The 22,823-nt window shown below is 52.4% G+C and overlaps 2 protein-coding genes and 1 non-coding gene across 6 annotated transcripts in view; 1 reads left to right on the forward strand and 2 right to left on the reverse strand.

Annotated features, from left to right (window-relative positions):
- The window catches only part of BIN3 (bridging integrator 3), a 38,221-nt gene extending 30,351 nt beyond the window's left edge, over positions 1-7,870 (forward strand). Inside the window, exons 7-9 of the mRNA XM_033133684.1 lie at positions 4,586-4,727; positions 4,906-5,040; positions 7,115-7,870. Of these exons, the coding sequence (XP_032989575.1) occupies positions 4,586-4,727; positions 4,906-5,040; positions 7,115-7,261 (424 nt within the window). The 3' untranslated portion in view covers positions 7,262-7,870. The remainder of the gene's footprint in view (positions 1-4,585; positions 4,728-4,905; positions 5,041-7,114) is intronic.
- A 359-nt stretch (positions 7,871-8,229) lies between these two features.
- Positions 8,230-22,504, reverse strand: CCAR2 (cell cycle and apoptosis regulator 2). 4 transcript variants are annotated; one of them, XM_033133681.1, is made up of 21 exons: positions 22,366-22,504; positions 21,050-21,145; positions 20,755-20,846; positions 20,244-20,335; positions 19,933-20,047; positions 19,635-19,764; positions 19,354-19,450; positions 15,482-15,601; positions 13,611-13,833; positions 13,412-13,525; positions 12,900-13,063; positions 12,277-12,451; positions 11,964-12,194; positions 11,644-11,865; positions 10,936-11,080; positions 10,733-10,815; positions 10,169-10,315; positions 9,883-9,997; positions 9,600-9,788; positions 9,252-9,457; positions 8,230-9,040 (listed from the first exon to the last, which is right to left on the reverse strand). In XM_033133681.1, the coding sequence occupies exons 2-21, from the start codon at positions 21,105-21,107 to the stop codon at positions 8,996-8,998; spliced, it is 2,763 nt and encodes a 920-aa protein (XP_032989572.1). In that variant the 5' UTR covers positions 21,108-21,145; positions 22,366-22,504; the 3' UTR covers positions 8,230-8,995. The 4 variants fall into 4 exon arrangements, with proteins under 4 accessions (XP_032989572.1, XP_032989571.1, XP_032989573.1 ...); XM_033133680.1 differs by lacking the exon at positions 22,366-22,504 and adding an exon at positions 22,009-22,164; XM_033133682.1 differs by lacking the exon at positions 22,366-22,504 and adding an exon at positions 21,398-21,617.
- On the reverse strand, positions 18,484-18,587 carry LOC117038621 (small nucleolar RNA U13). Its single transcript, XR_004425710.1, has one exon. It is a non-coding gene; the product is annotated as a small nucleolar RNA U13 (small nucleolar RNA).
- Positions 22,505-22,823: the final 319 nt, after the last annotated feature.

The raw sequence follows: 22,823 nt of genomic DNA on the forward strand, positions 1-22,823 counted from the left end.
CACCCCTGCACCACTGCTCCTTCCCTGGGCCCCTGGCCTGTAACCCTTGCTCAGCCCCAGGTCACAGGGTCACGTGAGCAACTGGGTGGGAAGAACCGTGGGCAGAGTAGAACCTGCCCATGGGGGTCCACGGGCTGCCACACAGGCTGCCATGGGCACCCACGGCTGGCAGAGCTCGGCAGGGGACACCAGCTCAGAGAACTGGGGGACTGACTCCTGTCTCGATTTCACAACCAACGAGGCGGCCTTGAAATCTGATGCCTGGCTTCTGGAGCCAAGTGCAGAGAAATCCCGGCTGCTTCCCACCACCCTAGCAGCCCACCACCTGCCAGGAAGGTGGGTGAGTGGCAGAGGGGGCGGGCACCATCTCCGCAGCAGATCCGCTGACCTCTGTGTGAGCCCCGGGCCTGCCTGGCTGCCCTGGCTGGCTTCTGTGCATCCCAGAGCCGACATGCGATCTCCCCCGACCACATAAAACCGGCACTGCCTGTTGCCTCCTCTTGCCAGGAGAGCAGCTCCCAGGGACCCCAGCACCGGAAACAGGAAACTGCAGCTTTCCTGTCCTCTGATGAAGAACATTGCCACATGGCCACCCCACCGCCCCCAGCCTCCCCCCAGGGGGCTCGGCCTCTAATCCCAAAGTCTCTGGGCCCTGTTCACATGGTCGGATGGGGATGCTTTCAATTTCCCTTTCCTGGTGGGTGGAAGATCCCGGCTGTGTGGGCACAGATTGAGCAACGGCAGGCATTCCCCACCAGGCCGGCTGCTCCCAGCCCACCTCCCAGCCGGCCTCTTTCTGCCTCCCCCTCCCGTCCTCCCTCCCTCACTGCCTCTTCACCCCACGCTTTCCCAGGGGAGGCAGTTTGCTGTTGAACCTGAACACAGGCGAGAAACGGGCAGTCACCGACTCCCTGGTGTAGGCCCGGCCCCGTTCTCCCATCTTTGAGGATAGACAGGGCTTAGGAGCACACAGTGTGGTGTAGAAGCCGTGCCGGCATTCTCAAGGAAATGGACCAGTATAGCACCTGCCAGGGTGGGGGTGTGCCATAGAGCCGGGAAAGTGCTAGACGGGCAGTGCCAGCCTGCCCCGACCGGGCCTGTCACCTTGGCCAGGTCCCTGCTCCTCTGAGCCTGTTTCCCCGCCTGGGGCAAGGGAGCGCTGCACCCAACTCTTGGAATGGCGGTGTCAGTGCTCAGGAGGGAGAGGGAGTGTCGGTGGCTGAAGTGGCCAGTTGCGCTGGGTGTGGAAGGCAGAGAGTCTATTGGGGCCCTGGCCTGAGGCCTTCCTAGTCCACCTGCCTCCTGAGGGGTGGGGAGCAGGGCACAGAGGCTCTGACTGCCTGGCCTTGGTTCTCTGTGGCAGCCCAGTACAAGTGCGGGCTTCACAGCTCAGGGAGACCAGGGTCCCCCCATCCTTGCCAGGTAAAGTCATCGGGTGCCTCTGTAGGGCCGCAGGGGCATGTCCAAGAGGGACCAGGCACGGGGCCAGCCTGTGCTCAACTTCACCTCCCTGCAGCTTTCCTCCCCAACCTCAAAGTGGAGGAAAGCAGTAAAGCACCGTCATGGGGGGTCGGGGGAACCCTGCTGAGGCATGAGTTCCTCTCCTTGCGCACAGCACCCTGCTGTTTATTTATATGTCCGACACATGGAGCTGGCAGTTTTTTCTGTTGCTTCTAAGTCATAAATGAGAGGTGCGGCTTCAGCGGGCAGTAACCCGAGCCCAGGGATTGCAGAGCCCTGGTCCCCCAGGCTCTCGTCAGCCACTCACAGTTCTCTCGGATCTCCCCTGCCCAACCTTAGTTTCCCCACCTTAAGGTGAGAAGGGCGTGGCCCCTGCCCTTACCCCGCAGGAGTCCCAAAGCCAGGGCCCAAAGCCCCTGGGTGCTAAGTGATTGGTGATCCGTATACAGTGGACTAAGCCAGCTGAGCCTTCCATGGCCTCCAGGTCTGACTGACGGGTGCCACTGTGGGAGGCAGAAGTTACGGTGAAGAAAGGGTTTTCCTGGAGGGTCCAACAGCAACGGGGCCCCGTTCCCACTGCAGCCACTTCCTCCTCAGAGGGCAGGTGCTCTTGCTTCCAGAAGGCTGAAGGGAGCATCTTGCAGACACAGCCACTCTTAACACCACCCATCCCCTGAGGGTTGCCTGGCACTGCATGGAACTCAGGAACCCCGGATCCATGCCTCTCTCTCCCCTCTGGGCTCAGGACTCAGCCCTGAGGTTGGGTGTCTGTTTCCTGTGTGGACTGATCCAGTCCCTGCCTTTCGTCAGCTTTCCTGGTATATCAGACCCTGGCCCTGGAAGTTACCCCTGGTTGACACCTGAGGGAAGTGGGTTATGAGGGTGAGCCAACGCCCAAGTGCTCGGGGGTCAGAGGGTTCAAGAGCTGCTTGAGCAGCCAGCATGGTGATAATCCCGCCTTGCACCTAGGGGTGCTCCGCACCCACAGGGCTTCCTTTGGGGGGTGCCCTTTCTCCTGAGGAATGCAGTCGAAGGGGTGGGCTTGTGGCAGGGCCAGGGCACGCTCCACCTGCGGCTTCCTGTCTGCCTTATTCTTCTCCCGTCTCTGTGCTCATACCTGCCCTGCATCCGACAGCCAGCAGGTGGACGGCCGAAGCCCAGGCACTGGGGCCACCCAAGCAGCGGGTTGCTTCTAATGAGAGAATCAAGATGGCTGCTGGTGGCCCCTTGTCCAGTTGGGTAGAGGGGGCGGTGGGGTGGTGGCTTCTCAGCCCCAACTGCACCTGCTCCCTGGAGCCACGTGCCTCAGCTGCTGAACACTCTCCTCCCAGGAAGGGGTAGGGGCTCTCCTAGCAACTGCTCCTCCCTATGGTCTCAGCTGTTCGCACCTACCGGGGGGAGGTTTGTCCTGGAGCTGGCTGGTCCCCACAGCCAGTTTGCTCAGCGCCGAGTAGGCCTACATCTTCTGTCTGGCAAATCAGTCATTAAAAAATACTGACTTGATTACTATGTGAAGGGGCGTGTGACTGAGGCTTCGGAGGCGTTTGCATGGTCTCGCCCACTTCTGCATTTCCAGTTAGGGCATGAGCCCGTTACAGAGACACCTGTTAAGTTAGAATTCATTTTAAGTTGCCTTTCTTGGATAAGCCCTTTGTTTCATCAAAATCTGCCTGGACCTAAAACTTTGTTTGGGCATTTAATGCCTTGGTGAAGTTTCTATTCTGTATTATTTGGCGAAAGTATTCACTACTCTTTTTTTTTTTTTTAATTGTGGGATATTGGGGAGCAGTGTGTTTTTTCCAGGGCCCATCAGTTCCAAGTCGTTGTCCTTCAATCTAGTTGTGGAGGGCGCAGCTCAGCTCCAAGTCCAGTCGCCGTTTTCAATCTTTAGTTGCAGGAGGCGTAGCCCACCATCCCATGTGAGAATTGAACCGGCAACCTTGTTGTTGAGAGCTCGTGCTCTAACCAACTGGGCCATCCGGCCGCCCCAAAAGTATTCATTACTCTTACATCATGTGTACGTACCCTTGACTTGTTGAGGCTTTTGAAAACCAAATTCATGGTCATGTCTCTCTGAGAGGCAGACTCGGAAATCACTACATGGTATCTGAACTACCCACAGGTGACCCATGAGCTCAGACGCACTCCTGGTTCTGAGCTTGGTGCAAAGCTGAAATCAGCAATGCCCCCATCCCCATCTTTCATCTTCTCTGGCGTGCTCCTGGAGGAACTGACTTTTCTGGTCCTGGGTTACCCACTCCGGGCTTCTCAACCCCAGATAACCACTGCACTGTCATTTTCCTCCGTTGTGGGGCCGGGTCTCCACCAGCTGCATGGTAGACACCTGCCCCCGTGGCCTCCAGCAGCTGACAGCACTGTCTGTCCCGTCTCCTCCTGTCCTGTTCCAGAAAACCTGCGTGCAGGCTTTTGTTTGTTTGGGTTTGGTTTTCTTGTTTGTTTTTTTAGGGTTGTTTTTTTTTTTTTGCTTGTTAGAAACCTCTTTATATAGAAGTGTTGTTTTTTATTATTAAAGGATAGTTGATACAATATTATATTAGTTTCAAGTGTGTAACATAGTGATAGGACATTTATATACCTTACAAAGTGATCACCACCCGGAGTAGGTTTTGACTGCAGTTCTGTCATCTGCTGGTGGTATCTGAGGTAGTGGGGAGGTACCAGGCAGAACGGGACACTTGAGTTCTCTGCTGAGCCGTCACTGCCTCATTGTGACCTTAGACATGCCATCGCTCTGGCCTCAGTTTCTTTCATTCTTTAAAAGGAAGGGAGTCTTCAGCTCTGCCGTGCTCCACTGCAGGTCTCTGTAGTGTGGGGCGGGTCCTATGAGATGGCCGGGGAGGGACAGTGGCAGCCTAAGTGGCATCATGCATTCCTGACCCACTGCGTCTTACTCAGGCCAGTGGCATCACCCTTAGCCCTGTGTTCTTTCCCTGGCCTGACCCCAAGACAGCATGAGCTCCATGGGGGCCAGAGCCTCACCTTTCTTGTTCACAGCGAAACCCCGAGACCTAGAACAGGGTCTGGCACTTAGTAGGCGCTCAGCGTGTACTTTTGAGTGAACGATGAGCTGCCAGCCCGTGATCCCACCCGGCCGTGTCGGCAGGTTCGGCAGTGTGTTCCCGAGTCTCAACATGGCTGTGAAACGGCGGGAGCAGGCCTTGCAGGACTACAGGAGGCTGCAGGCCAAGGTGGAGAAGTATGAGGAGAAGGAGAAGACGGGGCCGGTGCTGGCCAAACTCCACCAGGTACTGAGGAGGGAGGGGCATGGCAGCGGCCCACGTGTCCTGCGTGGCCAGTTCCTCCACCTGGGGACCAAGACACCAGCTGCCCTGATACACCCCCTCAGCCCACACACCCAGTGCCCTCACCAGGGGTACCGGGTGAGCCAGTGACCGTTGTGACAGCCAGGGTCTTGCTCCCCAGGCCCGAGAAGAGCTTCGGCCTGTGCGGGAGGATTTCGAGGCCAAGAACAAGCAGCTCCTGGATGAGATGCCGCGGTTCCACAACAGCCGGCTCGACTACTTCCAGCCCAGCTTTGAGTCCCTGATCCGTGCACAGGTAAAACCGCTCCCACCTGCCCGGACACTGGTCCAGCACTTTCCCACAGGACACAGTCCTGGGCGTCTCTCATGTCCCCACTTCCCACACCAGAAGGGGACTTAGCCATTCTCTGCCAAGACACCCCCCCCACCCCCGCCCTGCCCTGGCACCACCCCAATGGAAGCCAGGGGCCTCTGGTCGTTCGCTGGGATTTCTGTCTTTGGTTCCTACATGGCTCTTTGGTTAATGGCAGCCTAGGACAGAGTTCTTTGTTGTTGAACAGTTCTCTCAAATTCTCTCTCTCTCATATTTTACCATGAGCAGAAGGAACCAGCTCACTGATTGGCAGATTCTATGCCTGGTGTGCTCAGGCAGTCAGGACGGAGGCTACGGGGTGAAGGCCCTTTTCTGAGCACCCTGCACCCACCCCATATCCCCACCCTCGTTCCTCCTCTTCCTTTGGCGGGAGACCACGAGGTGTCTTGACTTTCAGCGACCCTTGGACCTGGGGAGAGCCTTGCTCAGGGCCCCTTCCGGTGCCTGGTGCACCTGCCTTCCATTGGGAGAGGCAGGTCGGGCGTGGGTGGACATGCACAGCGGTAACACTGGTACCAGGCAGTTGGAGGGTCAGACAGGCCAGCCGTGTGTCTCCCGCGACTCAAGGGTGTAAGGACACAGAGTGACGGGTGTAGCCTTTGCCCATCTCATCCCCAGCACCCTGCCGTCTTTCAGGCATTAGCAGGGATTAGTCCCCATTTGTAAAAGAGAAAAGGTTGAGGTGCCAAAGCCAAGAGGTGTCCTCCACGTGGGACCCCCCAACTGACTGCAGGTGCTCCGCGTCCCCACCCGGTCACAAAGCTACAGGCTCAGGGCCTCCCGGTGCCCCTCCAGCCCACGTCTGCCCTTGGCCTGGGTATTTGGCGCCCTCCAGTGGACACTCAATCCTTGTAGCGTCCACAATCACAGGCGCCCAAGGAAAAGCCTGATTCCTTCCTCGCCACCTGCCATCTATGGAGAGCACCCAAATCCATGGGTCCACGTACTTGGAATCAGGAACCCTGAGCAGGATTGATGTCGGAGATGGGACTCATTAATGACTATATCCTTGGTCGCTAGGGGAGAATGAGGCAGAGAGCTAGCATGCACAGGGAGGTAGATATTCCCCCACTGGCCCTGGAAGATTGCCCCTGGAGGTGAGGGTTTCCCTCCAGCATCTTCCCCCTGCTGGGCCTGGACTGTGTTTCAGGAGCCTCTACCTTCCCTTCTGCGCAGTCACTGCTCACTGCCAGCCCCCAGGCCCCTGAAGGCTGCCCTGCCCCCTCCATCCTGTTGCTCGGGGAGGAAGCTCCAGAGTCTGAGGCTTTAGAGTGCCCAGGGTGAAGCAGTTTGGGGGCTCGGGATGCCCTGTCACCAGGCAGTGGGGTGGCACAGGGCGTTGCTGTCTTGTCAGCACCAGCCGCCCATTCCTGCAGCTGCACTGCCATTAGTCACTGGAGAAGTGAGCACTCGTGACTCAGCCACGCAGTGTGGCTCTGGGCCGGGAGTGGGGAGGAGGCCATGCCTTGCCCTCGCCCAGCACTAGCCCAGGCCCCTGTCCACTGAGGTGACAGCAGGATGTGAAGGCCTTGATTTAGCTCCCTCTCAAACCCAGCTGTGGGAGCCACTTTCTCAGAAGCAGCTCAGCTGCGGCCCTGCCACCAAACTTACCGCTTGGCCTGGCCCTGCCAGTAATGGCACTCCGAGTTTCTAGAGTAGTCGAGTTCCTTCTCCCCAAAGGCAACTTGGTAAGGTTTAGGGGTGTTGAATAGTGTGGGACACATTCCTAGAAACACTCTCATTTGGTCAGAAGATGGAGACTGAGGCAAAAATGGCCCGTCCTCCCGCCCTGGGCCTGCTCAGGCCCTGGGTCTAAGCAGCCCTCCGTCATCTGAGAGTTGCTGATGGGCCCCTGGTTCCTTACATGCCCCCACCTCGTTCCTATCGGCCTCTCCCGTCCCGCTCTGGGCCCCACATAGAAGGAAACGTAGAACTAGTGCTGTGGGAGCTTGGTGTTCGGGAACCCAGCCCCGCTGACCACTTGCCTCCCACCCAGGTCGTCTACTACTCTGAAATGCATAAGATCTTCGGAGACCTGACCCAACAGCTTGACCAGCCCGGCCACTCCGATGAGCAGCGGGAGCGGGAGAATGAAGCCAAACTGAGCGAGCTCAGAGCCCTCTCTATTGTGGCCGATGACTGACTGTGGCGGGAAGACTCCTGGGATACAAGTCAGCCTCTCTAGTCTTTGCCCTTTTCAAGCTTAGGCTCAGGCATCTGCAAAGGCCCTGCCCAGAAGTGCAGGGCTAGCGGCTCTCACCCTACCTCACCAGCCCTTTGGAATGAGCCCAGCACCCAGAGCCCCAGGCAGGCTGCTACCTCCCCACCCATGAGCAGGAGCCTGCACTCAGGTAAGCAGCCCAGAAAAACCCCAGGCGGCGGGTTATTTCCAGAACCGTCCAGTGCCTCCCGGCCCAGGGAGGCTCCGTCAGCTCACCTGCGGTCTCAGCCTTACCTTTGTGGTTGGGATGACACCTACCTCCAAGACCCATCCTGGGGAGTCCACCCACCCTGCTGCTTTCCCACTTCACTGCTTTTCTGAGAGGGCCACACCTGCCCTGGGAAATGTGAGTGCCGTGGTCCTCCGGCCCTTACCGGCCCGACTCTAGCCTCCCAGGATGACAAAGGCTGGCTTAGCCCATTTCTATCCTTTAGGTCAAGTGCAGGGGCAGACCCCAAGTCTTGTAGTTTCCCTAGGAATGGGCTACAGTGGACTCTATCCATGTAAACAACCTACCACAAAAAAATGTCAGACAGGCCTTAAAGCAAGAACAGTGGGTTTGTCTCACCTGAATATTTGGAATTTTATTTTTTCAAGTAAACTTTTCAATAAAATTGTCGTGTATTATTGTGCTATAACTAAGGCAAGGAGGGGAGAGGCACGCCAGGTTTTTTTCCAGGTAACGCTGCCCTGCTGAGCTGGCAGGACCCCAACTACATCCTCTCCTGATCAGCCATCATGGAGTCCAGTGCAAGGAGCTGCTCTTCTCCCACCGCCCCGCTCACCTTCTGGAAGTGACTACCTCTATCCTGTGGAGGCTGGGTGAGGGCCAGGAGGGACGGTGGCAGCACAGGCAAATCTAGAAGGGGAAAGCTATGGAGGACACTTGGTTTGTTTTTGACTTTGGTTTATTTAAAAAACAAAAAGCCAAAAAAAAAAAAAATCCCAACTTTATATACAAAGTCAAACTGAAACCACGGATTATGGAAGGAGGCGAGACTTACGGGGAACAGGGAAAAAGGCTGGGCCATAGCCAATACCACATTCTGAACACGGGGAGCCAGGGGGCAGAGGTGCTGGTTTCTTCTGGCAGGTCTGGGGTGGCTGGAACAGTCTTCACTGGCAAACAGCCCACAAGGAGAGCTCGCTAGCACTCACTCCATTCCTGCAAAGGCCCCTGGAGACCCTTCCCCCAAGAACCTGCTCCTGTAACCTAGCAGGATTTGTGCCATCCAGAGGAAGGGGCTCTCACCCCAGCCAGATTCCGTGTGTTTCTTCAGTTTATTGGCATCAGACCGTATGACATAGTCGAAAAGCCTTTTCCTCCCGTCTTACTCTAAACTGGAAGAGGACAGGAGAAAGCACAAGACTAAAGGGCCCCAGGAGAAACCCCAAGGTAGAGGGCAAAATGACATTCGAGGGGTGCAGATGTTAGATTTAGTTGTAAGTGGAACCAGTTCCTCACTCGTCCGTCCCACACAGCACAGGCAGACGCCACCCTGACGGCCCGAGCGCCCCTACGCAGGCTGAGCATGGGTCAGCCACCCGGCCTATGGCTCCCAGGTCCTGCTCCAGCTTCTTTCTGGACCCAAAGGGCTCTAACTCCAGCAGGCTCCATCGCTGACCTCGCAGGACGGCAGCTCCTGCACCAGGCCCTCAGTTGCTAGGTGCTGGCTCCTCCTTCTCTACCCAGCTGTCAGCCTGTTTGAAGCAGATGGAACAGGAATCAGGACCCAAAGGGGAAGGACTACTACCCACTTGCTCCTGGGAGATGAGCTTGCAAGCTGCTGACTGACGGATTCCAGCGGATGGAGAAGGTGAGGGGACCTGGACACTGGCTGGACACAAGGGGCTGCCATACGGGCGTCACCCTGACCGAGCCCGACGCACCAGCTCTCTCACAGGAGCTCACCTTTTCAACCATCCTCTGCATCTCCAGCTGCAGGGGCGTCAGGCGCCTCCGGAAGTCCTGTAGCAGCCGCTGGAGCTGGTTCCTCTGCCGCTCAGCCGTCCGGGCCGTGTCCTCGGCCTCGGCAAGCCGGGTGCGCAGCTCCTGCATGTCGGCCGCCAGCGTCTTGTTGGTGACTTCCGTGGCTGAGAAACGGTGGTGGCTCTCCTCTGGTGGAGACATACCAGGAAGTCTGCTGCTCAGTTATGGATCAGAGCAAGAGGCCCGAAGCCTAAGGAGCAGGGTTCCCCCTTGGTCTCCAGGACACACATCTGCCTGGCCCGACAGATCCCTGCAGCTCAGCCCACTCACCCAGCTTCAGTTCCAGTGTGTGAATCTTGTTCTCCAGGTAGAGCCGCCCACTGTCCTGCTGCTCTGCACGTTGCAACAGGTTCCCGACATCGATAAGGCTGCCATTGTGGGACACCAGGCCCTTGTGCTCCACAGGGGCAGCTCCTGGCTTTGCGCTTTGCTCAGGAGGAGGCAGCAGGTCCAGGTTTCCTGGTGGGGCCGCGAGAAGGAGTTCAGGGTCGGGTGTGAGGAGGAGGAAGCGGCCTACCCCCGTCCCAGCAGGCTGCAGAGCACGGGTACGCACCACAGAGCACCTCCTCGGGAAGCCCCCCGCCGTCCGCGCTCTCCGGGCGGATGTACTGAAGGCTGCGGTACTGGCAAATGTTCTGCGTCACCACCCTGCTGACCAGCTGTTTGGCCTACAGAAAACACACACCCAAGATCCCGTCCGATGAGAAGGCACAGGCCCTCACCCCTGGGACGTGCAAGAACCTAGCACTCGGGCCTCCTGGTTCCCCATGGGAGCTGTGTGTGCCTGTGCACACCTTAGGCCACCTCAGAAAGGACCGAGGGGAGGCAAGAGAAGGCACCTGCTCTGCGCTGAGCCGGAGCCCGAGGGTAAGCAGAATCCTTTCCAAGTCTCGCCGGTGCAAGTAGCCACACCAATTGGCGTCAAAGAAGACAAATGCGAGAAGACAGTCCAAAGGGAGCACAGCAGAGGGGTCCAGCTCCTTGGGCTGCAAGAAAAACAAGGACGAACAGAATTTACCCATAGTTCTCTCATCGGCTAAATCACCAAGGATGTAACCTTTTAAATTCAGGCAGCTTGGCTGACACAATCACACGCAGGCGCACCTTCCAGATGGAGACCTGACCCTGGGCCTATAACCAAAGGCCTATCAGGGCACTTTCACCCAGGGGCTGTCACACACAGGAACCTAGGGTGCTCCTTGACCAGATAACCTCGCTCAGATTCACCCTGACGGAGATACTGGATCCTATGAAGTGCCATTCCATGAGCCAAGAACCACATTTTGTCTTTTGCCAAATTGACAGATGCCAGAAGTCATTTGGCAGAAGTATCCCTCTGCAAAGACACGGCCGGCCTTGCTGAGCAGCATGGTCAGAGGCCGGAGGGGTAGAACAGGTCTCACCATGTCCTGAAGGGACGAGAATTCCAGCTCTGACTGGTTCGAGGCAACCGACCGGACCTCGGGATCTTCCAGCTTGGCCCCTGCTACAAAAGCCCGAGGTGAGCTTGGAGCAGGGACCGCAAGGCCACACCGGCCAGTGCTCACAGCACGGCACTGGGGCCAGTCAGGGAGCCGCCCCCCACACGCGTCTCCCCACCACACACCGAACTCCTCCTCTCCGTCGTCCCGCAGCAGCAACAACTCTGGGTCGAGGGCCATCTCACACAGGTCCTCGGATGCCTCGGCCCGGGGTTTCTCCTCTTCCTCTCCCCCAGAAGACGGAGGTTTGGGCAAAAGCCCATCTTCCTTCTAGGGGAAGCAGACAGAGATGAGGAGAACTGTCACCCGTAATTACTAACAACAACAACAATGGCTAATCCTGAGTATCAACCACGTGCAGGCACCACATCAAGGGCTCTATGTACCGTCTCAGGTGATGTATTTCTTTACACACGAGACAAGCATGAGGCTTCAGAGCAGGGCGATTCCCAGACACCTGGGATTCTCCTCAGGAGTCCATCTCATTCCATAAGAAATTACGTTTGCTTGAGAGTATTTAGGCAAGAAGCCCCATGTGCTTTTGAAAGGGCTAAACATGCTGCTTTCTGGTTAGCCAGTGGGTGAGACACCTTACTCCAGAGTGTTCTCATTCACTGAGATCCGGTGCTGCCGGCGCACCAACCCCGCTCCCCTTCCCCTGGACACACCACTCACTAGCTGCGCGGCCCCATGCGAGGCCCACGCGCCCTGCACCTGCGTACACACCGCGGTCTCGGGGCGCGTGCAGAGAGCAGTACTGAAAGCAAGCCGGGCAGCACTCAGAGCAGCGCTGCCACGTGTAGCCCAGTGCGCACCGGGGCAAAGGTACTCACCGGCGCGGCGTCTGGCTCGGCGGCTGTGCCCTCACTGTGTACCTCATCCTTGGACTCCTTGGCCGCCTCCTCCTTCACCACTTCTTCCTCCTTGGCCGCCTCCTCCTTCTCAGGTTCGGGTGGGGCCACAACCTTGTCAGGGAGGCTCAGCAGCATCTTATAAACCCTATAGCCAAAATCCCTCTGCAGCATCTCCAGAAACAGCTCAGCCAACACCATCACCTGGTGGAGGGGGCGGCAGTGGCCGTGAGCATCGGAAAGACCTCACTGCACAGCCAACCGCATACCCCACCGCTCAGCCTCCCGACGCCTACACCTACCTCAAAGGAGATCCTTTCTTTTGGCCTCCGGTCCTCCACAATACCATGGAGGGACAAGTTTACACAGCCAGGACGGGCCATGACAGCAGGTTCTAGAGGGGGTGGGGGAGCCTCTGGGAGATCAGTGTCCATTTCCTGCTGTGCAGTGACCTCTGGGTTCTCTGCATTCTGTTTAGAGGTGTCTGCTGCTTGCTCCGACGCATCAGCTGCCTGTTCTGTAGGTTCTGTTTCCTGTGACAAAAGCCAGGTGACGACCGGGGCCCAGGGGCCAGGGCACTGACTTTCCCCACTTGTTCTTAGGGCTCAGCCTTACCACTGGCACCTCCTGGGTTGGGGGAGCTGCTGCCTCTGCAGCTTTCTGCTGGCACAGGGCCTCCCACTCTTCCAAAGTAGGCATGATGGTCCAGACATCGGGCAGGTATACCACCACGGTCTGGAGCCGCCTGGGGGGTCCCGGCTGCAGGTACTGAAACTCGGCAAAGCGCCACCTGCTCACAGCAAAGGGAAAAATGAGGTATTGACCTGTGACCTTCACAAGCAACTGTTTCAGTTTCCAGTCAACACTTACTGAGCACATACTGCAAGCCAAGCTTTGGAAGTTCAAAAATAAAAGATACAGAGCAAGTCCTCAAGAAATGGTTGGTTAGTCAATGGGGAGACACCAGGAAGCAGACATTTACTATCCGAGGTGCTCAGACAACAAGGAGGAGTGCGGAATGGGGCTGGGCAGGGGCTGGCGGGGGGTCAGCTGGCCTTCAACATACACCTCCCTTGTCATGCTCATGATCGAAGTGACCATTTGGGAGGGCGGGAGGGAGGGAGGAGCTAGGAGTAGGGAACAGAAGAGAGCTAACAGGTCAGAAGGGTGCGGAAGCGTGGCCTGAATGGTCTCGCCAACAGCCGGCCCACGGACCAGAGCTTGGGGCAGCCACTCACCACTTTGTGCAGGCGCTCAAGTCAATGCCGGTCTGGGCTTGTGCACAGCGGATGGCAGTGCGGACTAGCACCTGCGGGTCACCCTTGGGGTCAAGGCCGTCCAGGGAAGGAGACCACTCACCCCCAACCAGAACTGCCTCTTCTTCTTTCCGGCCCAGCAAAAACTACAAGAAGAAATCAGGGATAAGAAATGAAACACCAATTACCTGGGTCTCCCACTGGGAGGCAACCTGCCACCACTAGAGCACACAGTCGGCAGGGTGTGGTGATGAGTCCACATGGCAGGGTGTGTGTGGGGGGGAAGGGTCTCCACCCATGAACAGGAACCAGCCATGTGACCTTCTGACAAGTAAGAACATCTCTGAGCCATGCTGTGCTCCTGGTAACACGCGAGGTAATTTCAGCTCTGAAACTGTGTTTCATTGCGTTCGTGAACAGGAACTGAGCTGCTGACAATGTGACAGGACCTGGACATTATCAATGCACCTGGCCTTCTGGACTGCAGCTCTCACCTTCATCTGCTTCAAAGGGTGTTCTGGCGTCTCCCTTGGCTCAGTCATGTCATCCACAAAGAGCATGCAACAACGATACAATTCCTCCAATCCCGGGGAAGAGAGCAGCAGTACCTGTGCAGGAGTGGCAGGAAGAGATACTCAGAGCTTTCTCAGCCTCCATCAATGGGAGAAAGGGGCAGGACCCGAACACGCTTACCTTGGAACTGTAAGCAGGGTCACTGTCTGCAGGGACAGGCTCAGCACCAGTGTCTAGAGCTGGCTCCTTCTCAGAAGATACCTGGATACGGCTCGGATGATGGAGGGAAAAGGGCTGACTCAGCGGGAAGGCTGACAGCCAGCTCAGATGCACAGCCAGGAAGTCGGAGGGAACCAGGAGACTGCGGTAACGGCGCTGGAGTTCTAGGAAGTCACAGGTGGGGCTGTAGGAAGGAAGCAGGGGAATTCAGAATGATCAGAGACAAATTATGTTTAAAACGGAACCATAAGAGATCTGGGGGGGAGGGCAAATTATTTTATAATCTGGGAAAGAATTTTCTAAGTAAGACACCTCTGGAAGGGAAAAGATGAATCAGATTTGACCACTAAAATGCTAACAACCTCTAATGGCAAAATAAAGTCAAAGTGGGGAAAAAAAAAGAACAGAAAACATTTGCAATACATGACAAACAAAAAGGTTCACTGTCAATGTAAAAAGAACCCACAAATCACTAATAAAAATTTCACAAGTCTTAAGAAAAAACTGGAAAAAATTACATCAACAGGCACTTTAACAGAAAAAGAAATGAGACTTAAAAACCCATAAAAATATGCTCAATTTCACTTATAATTAAAGAAATGCAAATCAGAATATCACTTTCCAGCTATCAGACTGACAAAGATCAAAAAGTCTGATAATGCAATATTGGCAGAGGCCTGGGGAAACTAGTACTTCATGCCCCAGTGGTGAGAAGTAAAGTGATACGGCTTCTTTGAGAGAATGGGCAATATCCATCAAAGTTTAAAATCAGACCCTTTGAGCCAGCTACTCCATTTCTAGGAACTGATCTCAATAAAATGCTTGCACCTGTCCACATAGATGTATGTAGAACGGTGTTTATTACAACAATATTTAGGATAAGTAAAGACTGAAAATGTTAAATAAATGATGGCCCATCCATTCAGTGGAATACCGTGTAGTTACTAAAAAGAAACAAGATCTAATCAACATTAATACGGAATAAATTCTATTAAGTGAAAAAGCCAACTACCAAACAGTATGTATAATAGGCTTCCATTGTGTTTTTAAAAAACACAGCTGTGTGTGCGCTAATTATTAGCAGTCATGTTCTGACCTGATGCGAGGAGAGTCCCCCCTCTACATGACTCGAGAACCAGTGTCTTGTGAGGAAGATGAACCTTGGGAGCCAGGTGGGTCAGCACGGAGAACAAGAGAAGTCCTACCTGGGCCAGGGGGAGGAGCCAGTGACAGCGGGAAGAGCAGTGGGAGCCTTCCTTCCTTTCCCTCTTGAGATGCCAGGAGGCTACCTCCTCAGCTCAGGTTTACATGGACTTTGCTTTGGGGGCCTATCTAATACAGCAACGGGAGCTCTGCCTCTCCACTGCTAGATGGAATCTGGAATCGCTCATCCACGTCTTAGTCAATCGTTGCTACATGTGAGAAGTAAGCTGATGGACCTGTGTCCTCAGACATGCTGTGACACTTAAAAAATAATGCAGAGGGTCCCTAGAAAACCAGTCCAGGGTGCCTACGAGCCTTAGTTTCTACCTGAATGAAAACTGCTGTTGGGTACCCGGATTTTGATTGGCAAGCCTCAATTATAGCCTGACATAATAATTTCTGGTGATCAAACCATAAAGTTCTATCAGGGCACCCATGTCAGTGGTTGCTCTGCTGGTTAAAATCTGAGATTTTGAAATAAAAAAATTTGTCACATTAAAAAGCGAAAACAACAACAAACAAAAGATCATAAGAAAACACACAAACTCTCACATAGACTTTGTCTCATTTACACAAGAAACTGTTACCAGCTGCGAGCCTCACCACCCCGCCCCAGCCTTGCCACTCACCTCTCCACAGTATAGGGGGTGAGATGGACCCGGTAAGGAGGCAGGTCATGCCTTGGTTTCTTAGCACCCCAAGGCTCTCCACCAGCCCGCTGTTTGCGTTTCTTGGAGTCATAGTCATCGCTGGAGGTTGATCCATCACCAAAGAAGAAATTACGGTTATTTACAGACTCAAGATATACTGGCCTAAAAAGAACTGAAAATGATCTGAATCTCCAACATTAAAGAAATGGATAAAGAAGCCACGCTGACAGCCATATAACAGATTGTTATCAAGATACTAAAATGGATATTTAAATGCTTTTAATAAAAACCACTAATGTTAAACAGAATAGTATGGGGGAGCATTTGAGATCTTGCTCTCCAGCATGTCATCAGTTGGGCGCAAATAAACTTTTTATAAAAATTCAAAAAAAAAATAGTATACAATACTGTATGTACAGTAGTGACTCAACTGTGCAAAAAAATTTTTTTTAACTGAAAATAAAATATTAATGGTGGTTGCCTCTGACTTATAAAGCTCATGAATAATTTAGTATTTTCTAAACTTTATAAATTATAGTTAACATAATTTTTTTGAAATGAGCAAAAAAATAATTTAACTGATTTTTTTTTTTTAAATGAGACACATATATGGTACCATGCTAAGGGTTCTATAAAGGAAGTTTTATTAAAAGAGACAGTTTTTGTAACAAACTCTTAGCAGTACACATTAAAGTCAGAAAAATACTCAAACCCTTTCATTCAACAATTCCACTATGGAAAATTTATCCCAAGGAAGTCAGTTCAAAAGAAGAAAAAAGGTGATATATAGTGGGAAAAATTCAAGCTGAAAGAAAACCACATTTACATCCAACAATATCCAAATTTTTATAGTAAATAATCATGCAGCATTAAAACAATTATGAGGATTACACAGCCACATGGAAAAAAATGTTTAATAAGAATGTATAATAATTTAAACTGTAAGATTAAAATTATGAAAAGTATGAATATACCGGGGGTGCCAAAAAAATGTATACAAATGGACACTTTGGTCAATGTTGCTCAAGCAGTAGTTCGCCGTAATCAGACATGTCTGGACGCTGATGGTAACCACTTTGAGCAACTCTTGTAATTGCAGAAGTCAAACGTGACTTGTAGTCATCTTTCGTTATTGGTATATATTGAGTATTACAATTTTAATAGTTTTTCCCTTTCTTAAAATGTGTATAAATTTTTTTGGCACCCTCTGTATATAAAGACTAGAAAAGAACATGGGAAAAGTAGCATTAAGTAATTTTTCTCTTCAAAATTATTTTCTAAAGCTCTTTAAGAATGGTTATCTTTAAAGGGAATGAGGGGACGTACATTTTTAATTTTTAATTTTATATAATAGCATGCACTATTCTATACATTTTTGTAATAAATCATTTATTATGGTATGACTACATTATAGGTGCAATAAATAAAAACAGTATTTAGACCATTATAAAATGACAGACAAGGGGAAACCTCCCATGTCTCATGAGGCAAATAAAATCAAGTGTCACTTCTTCATGCTGAGGTAACGGAGTGGATTAAATTTTCCAGAAAGTTGCTGATCTTTTCTTTTAGACCCGCATGGGTTGTTTCCCTAGTCATTACACCCAAGTAACTAAGTATTTCTTTCCTCTTATTTCTGCCTGGGTAATTTCCTCGTTCATTAGCATCTCTATCCAAAAGCTGCGTTCAGATCTGGCTTTTGTGGGATATCATTGCTTCCATGTTTCTATAGAAGAACCATTCCCAAGACATTTTGACAACTCTCTTCAGCTCGCCCATAACTGAAGTGACCTCTTCAATAAATCCTGTCACCCTCCAGTTACACTGGATGTTCCACTGAATCCTGTGACTTCAACGGCCAGTTGTCTCTCCGTATTGGGACTGGTCAGGAACAGGCAGTACCAGGGGAAGGCATCTCAGTCACCTCAGCAGGAGGAAATATTGATCCCTGCATCCCAAAGCCTGAAATTCACAATAAAACTTGGCTTCCAGCCAAAACGCTATTGTGGCTGACTCCTTTATAAACACTTGTTCCCCCCCAGTGACCTAATTTCTACTACCCCCCCTTTCCTATTCTACAAATTCTCTACTGACTGATGGTAACATCTCCTTCCTAATGGTAACGTCTCCTTTCTCTAGAAGCCGTGACAATGAAGCATTAGTCAAAGTAATGTAACATGGGCCTTGCACAGGGCTTGACATATCCAGGACAATCAAACGCAACTGACTGTATAGAAAGGCTGAACTTGAACCCGAAGCAGAAAGTTCATTAATTTCCATCCAGGCTACACCATCCCTGAGGGCACTTGCTGTGCTTTTGCTGTGATTTTGTAATGAGGCCTTTAATAAACTCGCAGAAAGTGAGAGGTGGGAAGTCGTTGGAAATTGAAAACCAGGAAGATGCACTGGACAAGAGGTGTGAGTGCATGCAAAATACGTACCAGTGATTTGAAAATGGGACAATGTGTTTCAAAGTAGTGGAGACATTGTGGAAAATAACCCTAGACAATCAAAGCATCCCCCCAGTTAGAATTCACAATGACCTACCCAAAGGGAACAAACACCAGCTTCAGCACAGAGACTAGCTGCATCACTTTGCCTAAACTTTCTCTCGGAGTTACTCTATGAACCTTTTAAGAGTTCACCTTGGATTGCAATAATTTACTAGCATCTGGGATCCGGGGTTGTTTCCTTCTCAGTACAGTTCTCATTTCAGAAGAAAACTAGAACATGAAAGAATGTACTGGAGTGAAGGAAGTGTTCTACATCTTAATAGAAGTGAGGATTACATGGGATTTTCCATTTGTCAAAATGATCCAGTTAAGATTTGTGCATTTTGACATATATAAATTTTGCTTTAAAGTATCAAGTACAACGCAGGGAGTAGATAAGTAGTAGAGATGAAAAAGAATGGCACATGCAGATACTTGAAGCTAAGAGATGGGTATATAAGAGTACATCATCCTTTTCTCTTTTTTTCATGTCAGACAGGTAATGTGCCGATGTCATAACAAGGTTTGAGGGAGGCACATCTCACACAAGAGAGTGAACACCCAAGCATTACACTTATCAACTACAAAAGGATCGCACATCATCCTTTTCTGTTTACTTTGCTTATAGTTGAAATCTTCCATAATAAAAAGTTAAAATAAGACCAACAGATAGAACTAGAACAAGTCTTAAGCAGACTAGAGCTTAACTCCCAGGGATATAGCAAAACCCTTCAGAGAGAGGGTAAGGCCAGATAAGGAACATGTAAGCCAGAGAGAACAGGCCGCATGCTCCCGGCAGTGCCCGCCTCTCACAGATGACACAGGAGGGCCTACGGGCCCTAACAGTCCAAAACCACCATGCTTGCGCCACACAAAGCCACGCAGCAATCTGCATGCCCAAAGCACAGGCCTGGCCTTCTGGGCAGAGTGCAACATATACATTCTAACCCCACCCCCACGCTGATATAGACAACATATAAAGAAAGAAACATTTTTACACTAGACATTAAAACATAAACTACAAAATTACTTTTTTGGGACAATTACTATTTTCTTAATAGTTTTGATTCTTAGTTTCTCCATTTTAAGGGACTAGAAATAAAAGGGAAAATTATATATTAAGAAAAAATTAAATATATTTTGAAAGATGAACTACATCAAATCCCTGCTTGCTGAACCAGTTTATACAGTCCCAATATTTGCATAGCCCTCACACTGTGTCTGCCTATTCCAGGGTAGAGACCAGGATCTAGCTGCAGGAAGAAACTGTTAGTGTCAACAGGTGACAAAGAAAGGGACACTGCTCCTATAGGGAAATAAAGAAATTAAAGCATTTTTCCTGGTTAAACAACTTCTTACCTTCGTCCCTGATCCAATCGGCCATGAGGGCCCCGAGCAGGAAATCTGTTCAGGTGGCTCAGATGAAGTGTGTGGGATGTTTGGAAGAGACTCAGAGCTGCAGAGAGGAAATGGCTGGTGACTCAAAAACCCTAAATCTCTGTTCAAATTCCCTGTCCCTTTTTTCCAGTGCACAAAAGTACTCACTTCTACTCACAGAGGAGCAACCTGACAGTTATAAGTCCATTCATCCAGAGTATCCCATAGAGCCACACCCCAACATCCATGCCACTGGTACTCACGCTTCTGAGGAAAGAGTGGGGGAATCCGGTGAGGCTGGAAGATCAACTGGGGCTGAGCTCCCAAAATCCCTTGCTTCTGGCCCAGGGCTGCCACGTGTAGGAGGGGAGGTGCTGGGGACTTCAGGAGGGGCTGCAGGACAGTAACCAGCAAATTCAGGGCATCCCATAGTTGATGTGCTGACTACCTCAGACAGATGCAGTCCCACACCCTCTACAAAAGTAAGGTTCTTGCCCAGCTTTCAGGACACGGGCTTCCCTCCCTCCCCCTCCAATGCACATTCCAAGGAGAGACCAGTACCTGGTTGGAGAGCGTTTGCACCTTGACAGCATTCCAAGGCACTGCCTGGCCGGGGTTGTATGCAGCCTTCACCAGCACCTTCTCACCCAGCTGGGGCAGCCGGCCCTTCACCACACTGCCGGCACACAAGCCAGGAGGCCCAGTCAGAACAGAAACCCTGGCCAAGCCACCCTGACTACCCTGAGGCCCTTCCCATCAAGATTTCTCACACCCCACATTAAACACAGCAAAGCAATGGCTTCGGGGGGGGGGAGGTGCCACAAGCGTGGTAACAGAACTAAATCCAAAAGGAACACTCGCCTCAAACCTACCTGAGCTGAAAAAAGACCTCTTCGTCTACCACTCCGAAGTAGTCATGCAAACTGGTGACGATGCCAGTGAAGACCCGCTGCTTCTCCCCACCCTACAGGAGAAGAGTGCAGTGTGAAACGGGGGACATCTGTCTAAGTTCTGCTATTGGAATCTCATCTCTATGTACCGCCTCAGCTCAATCAGAACACTGTACTGAAAGTCACATGGGAGGAAGCGTACATGTATAATGGACATAATCTAGCTGCATGGGGCAGGGGATCATGCTGGTTCCTGCATCCCAAGCTTCTCCAGGATTTCCAGTTCTTTTATTCCAAGAAGCACCCTAAAGATTTCCCTAGAGCCAGAGCTTAGGACCCCCCAGTCAGAGGTATCTAGTCACCTCTCTACTGGCCCAGGACAGGAGTACCAGGAAGGATGAACACTGTGATGTAAGAATGAAAGCAGCAGGCATCCATGCATGCTGGGGTAGTCCCAACGGCTGAAACTCACTAGAAAGGATGCTCAACCTACCTGAAGGTGCCTGGCATTTTGGGACAGGTCTGTGGCCACAGGAGGAGTGAGCAAACCAGGAGGAGGACCCAGAAGAGATGTTGAAGCTGCGCCTATGGGGACAGAGAAGCAGTCTCCAGGAATTGCACCCACCCTCTCGAACACTAGAGTCAACTAGAGGACAAGGCAAACCCAAAGGGCAAAGTGGCTCCAAGCAACTCCTCCACCACAGAGACCCCAAAAGCCCTATTTTAAAAGACTAGCTCCAGAGTACATATTTCCCAGTATGAGCGCAGGTAGGGATAAAGGTGATCACCTGAGAAGTTGCGTCCCCCTGGAAGTGGGTTGATACGCTGGCGCTTAAACTGGGACATTGGAAATGTTGTCCTCTTTCAGAGTCTTGGGAAAAAACCTTCAATCAGAAGAGAAATAAATTAACAGCTCACAGGGGAATTTTTCATCAACCCCAAAAAAGGAACTAAGGATCTTAAGGAAATGGGAGGAGGGCGCTGAGAGTGAATGGAGGCGATGGATGAAGGGAAACCAGAAAATGAAATTACACTGCTCCAGTTTGCCCTCATAATAACCTAGCGGCAGGTGCTACTATCGTGCTATTGTAAAGAAAAGTAAACTGAAGCTCAGAGAGATTAAAAAAGAGACTTGCCTGAGACCACATAACCAGTTAGTGACAAAACTGCGCTCACACCCAGGTGTCCCGACAACTTAGCGCTCCTCTCACTATGCTCCTCTACGCCACCCGCAGACGGTTGGGGGGCGGGGGTTAGAGAAAGAGCCCCGGAGACATTCATTCATTCAAATACATTAGCCAAAATGTCCACGCAAGGCCCGGAAAAATGGAGGAGGGTGCTGCGGGAGAGGAGATCATTTGGGCTCTCTCCCCGGAAGCTCGGCCCGTTGTCCCCCGGCCGGGCTGGTGGAAAGGTAGCGGTGTGGCCCCGCCGCCAGCGAATCCGGCTGCGCGCCCGCTCTCCCGCTCCCGCGCTCCCCGACCTTTCGCACCCGCCTCAGCGGCCGCCAGCGCTGAATCTCCCAGGCCTGGACGCAGCCAGGCCACCGTGGGAGGACACAGGCGCGCGGTTTCTCCTCCTCCCGCCCGCCCCCAGGGCCGAGGCCGTTGCCAGGGAGACGGGACTTGCAGGCCGAGGGGGCTCGCCTCCTTCCGCGCCCCATGCATCTCTGCTGCCCGGCGCTCGCAGCCCCTCAATCGGGGGAGGAGCAAAGGGGCAGAGGGACGGCGGAGAGCCTCCTACCTACCTGCGGGCCAGGGCCGCAACACCGGGGGGACAAAGACACCCGGAACCACCACAGTCGCTGCTGCCGCCGCCACCGGAAGCGCCTCTCCGGAAGCGCGACCACTGGTCGGAAGCTGCCACAATCCCGGATACGGTCCCTCCCTCCGCTCCACCGACCTCTCCCTTCCCCCACGCCGGCCTGCCATCCGGCTCCTAAGTGGGGAGCGGAAGTGCGCCTTCCCCGATCGTGTGCGCCTTAGAAAGCTGAGCCTCGGTGGTGTCCTCGTTTAAGTGTCCCATTAGAAAAATAGACATCAGAGACTTGGTTCCTTGTCCAAAGACAGCTGGAGATGGACCCCAAACATAAGGAAGCACTTACCGCCCCCACCTTGCCTCATTCTGGCAGACTCCAAGACTTGCAAGCGCAAGAGAACCAAACCCTCCTGACCAAAGGAAGAGAATGCCTGCTCAGTGGCCATTTTTAGGAGACATTCCGGTGTCTGACTCAAGGCCAATGGCCCCAGCCCCAGCCCCGCCCTTCCATTGACGGCGCGCGCGCGCGCACACACACCCCACCCCATCCCATCCCCGTCCTCTGGGTACCTGCAGAAGAAGCTTTTCCCTTTTCTCAATTAACAAAGAGCCAGGAATCTAAGGCTATCGTAAAGTAAACCACCACAATATTTAAGTAGACATTTACTAAGAGTTCTCACAGGCTTTTCCTTTAGTCCTCACAACAACGCTAGCGGGTAAGCAGGTCAGGAATGACTGCCCTAATTTTGAGACATGAAACCTGAGAGACTTCAATGAAATGACTTGCTCAAAATCTTGCAGTTA

This window comes from Rhinolophus ferrumequinum, chromosome 18, assembly GCF_004115265.2.
Source record: "Rhinolophus ferrumequinum isolate MPI-CBG mRhiFer1 chromosome 18, mRhiFer1_v1.p, whole genome shotgun sequence".
NCBI lineage: Eukaryota > Metazoa > Chordata > Mammalia > Chiroptera > Rhinolophidae > Rhinolophus > Rhinolophus ferrumequinum.

Coding starts and splice junctions, on each gene's coding strand:
- CCAR2 (XM_033133681.1), bottom strand. CDS start 21,107: ATGTCCCAGTTTAAGCGCCAGCGTATCAACCCACTTCCAGGGGGACGC. Junction 13,834..15,481: donor ACCCCCTATACTGTGGAGAG/GTGAGTGGCAAG, acceptor TCCTTCCTACAG/CCCCACCTGTGACTTCCTAG. Junction 9,998..10,168: donor TCCGGCTCAGCGCAGAGCAG/GTGCCTTCTCTT, acceptor TGTTTTCTGTAG/GCCAAACAGCTGGTCAGCAG.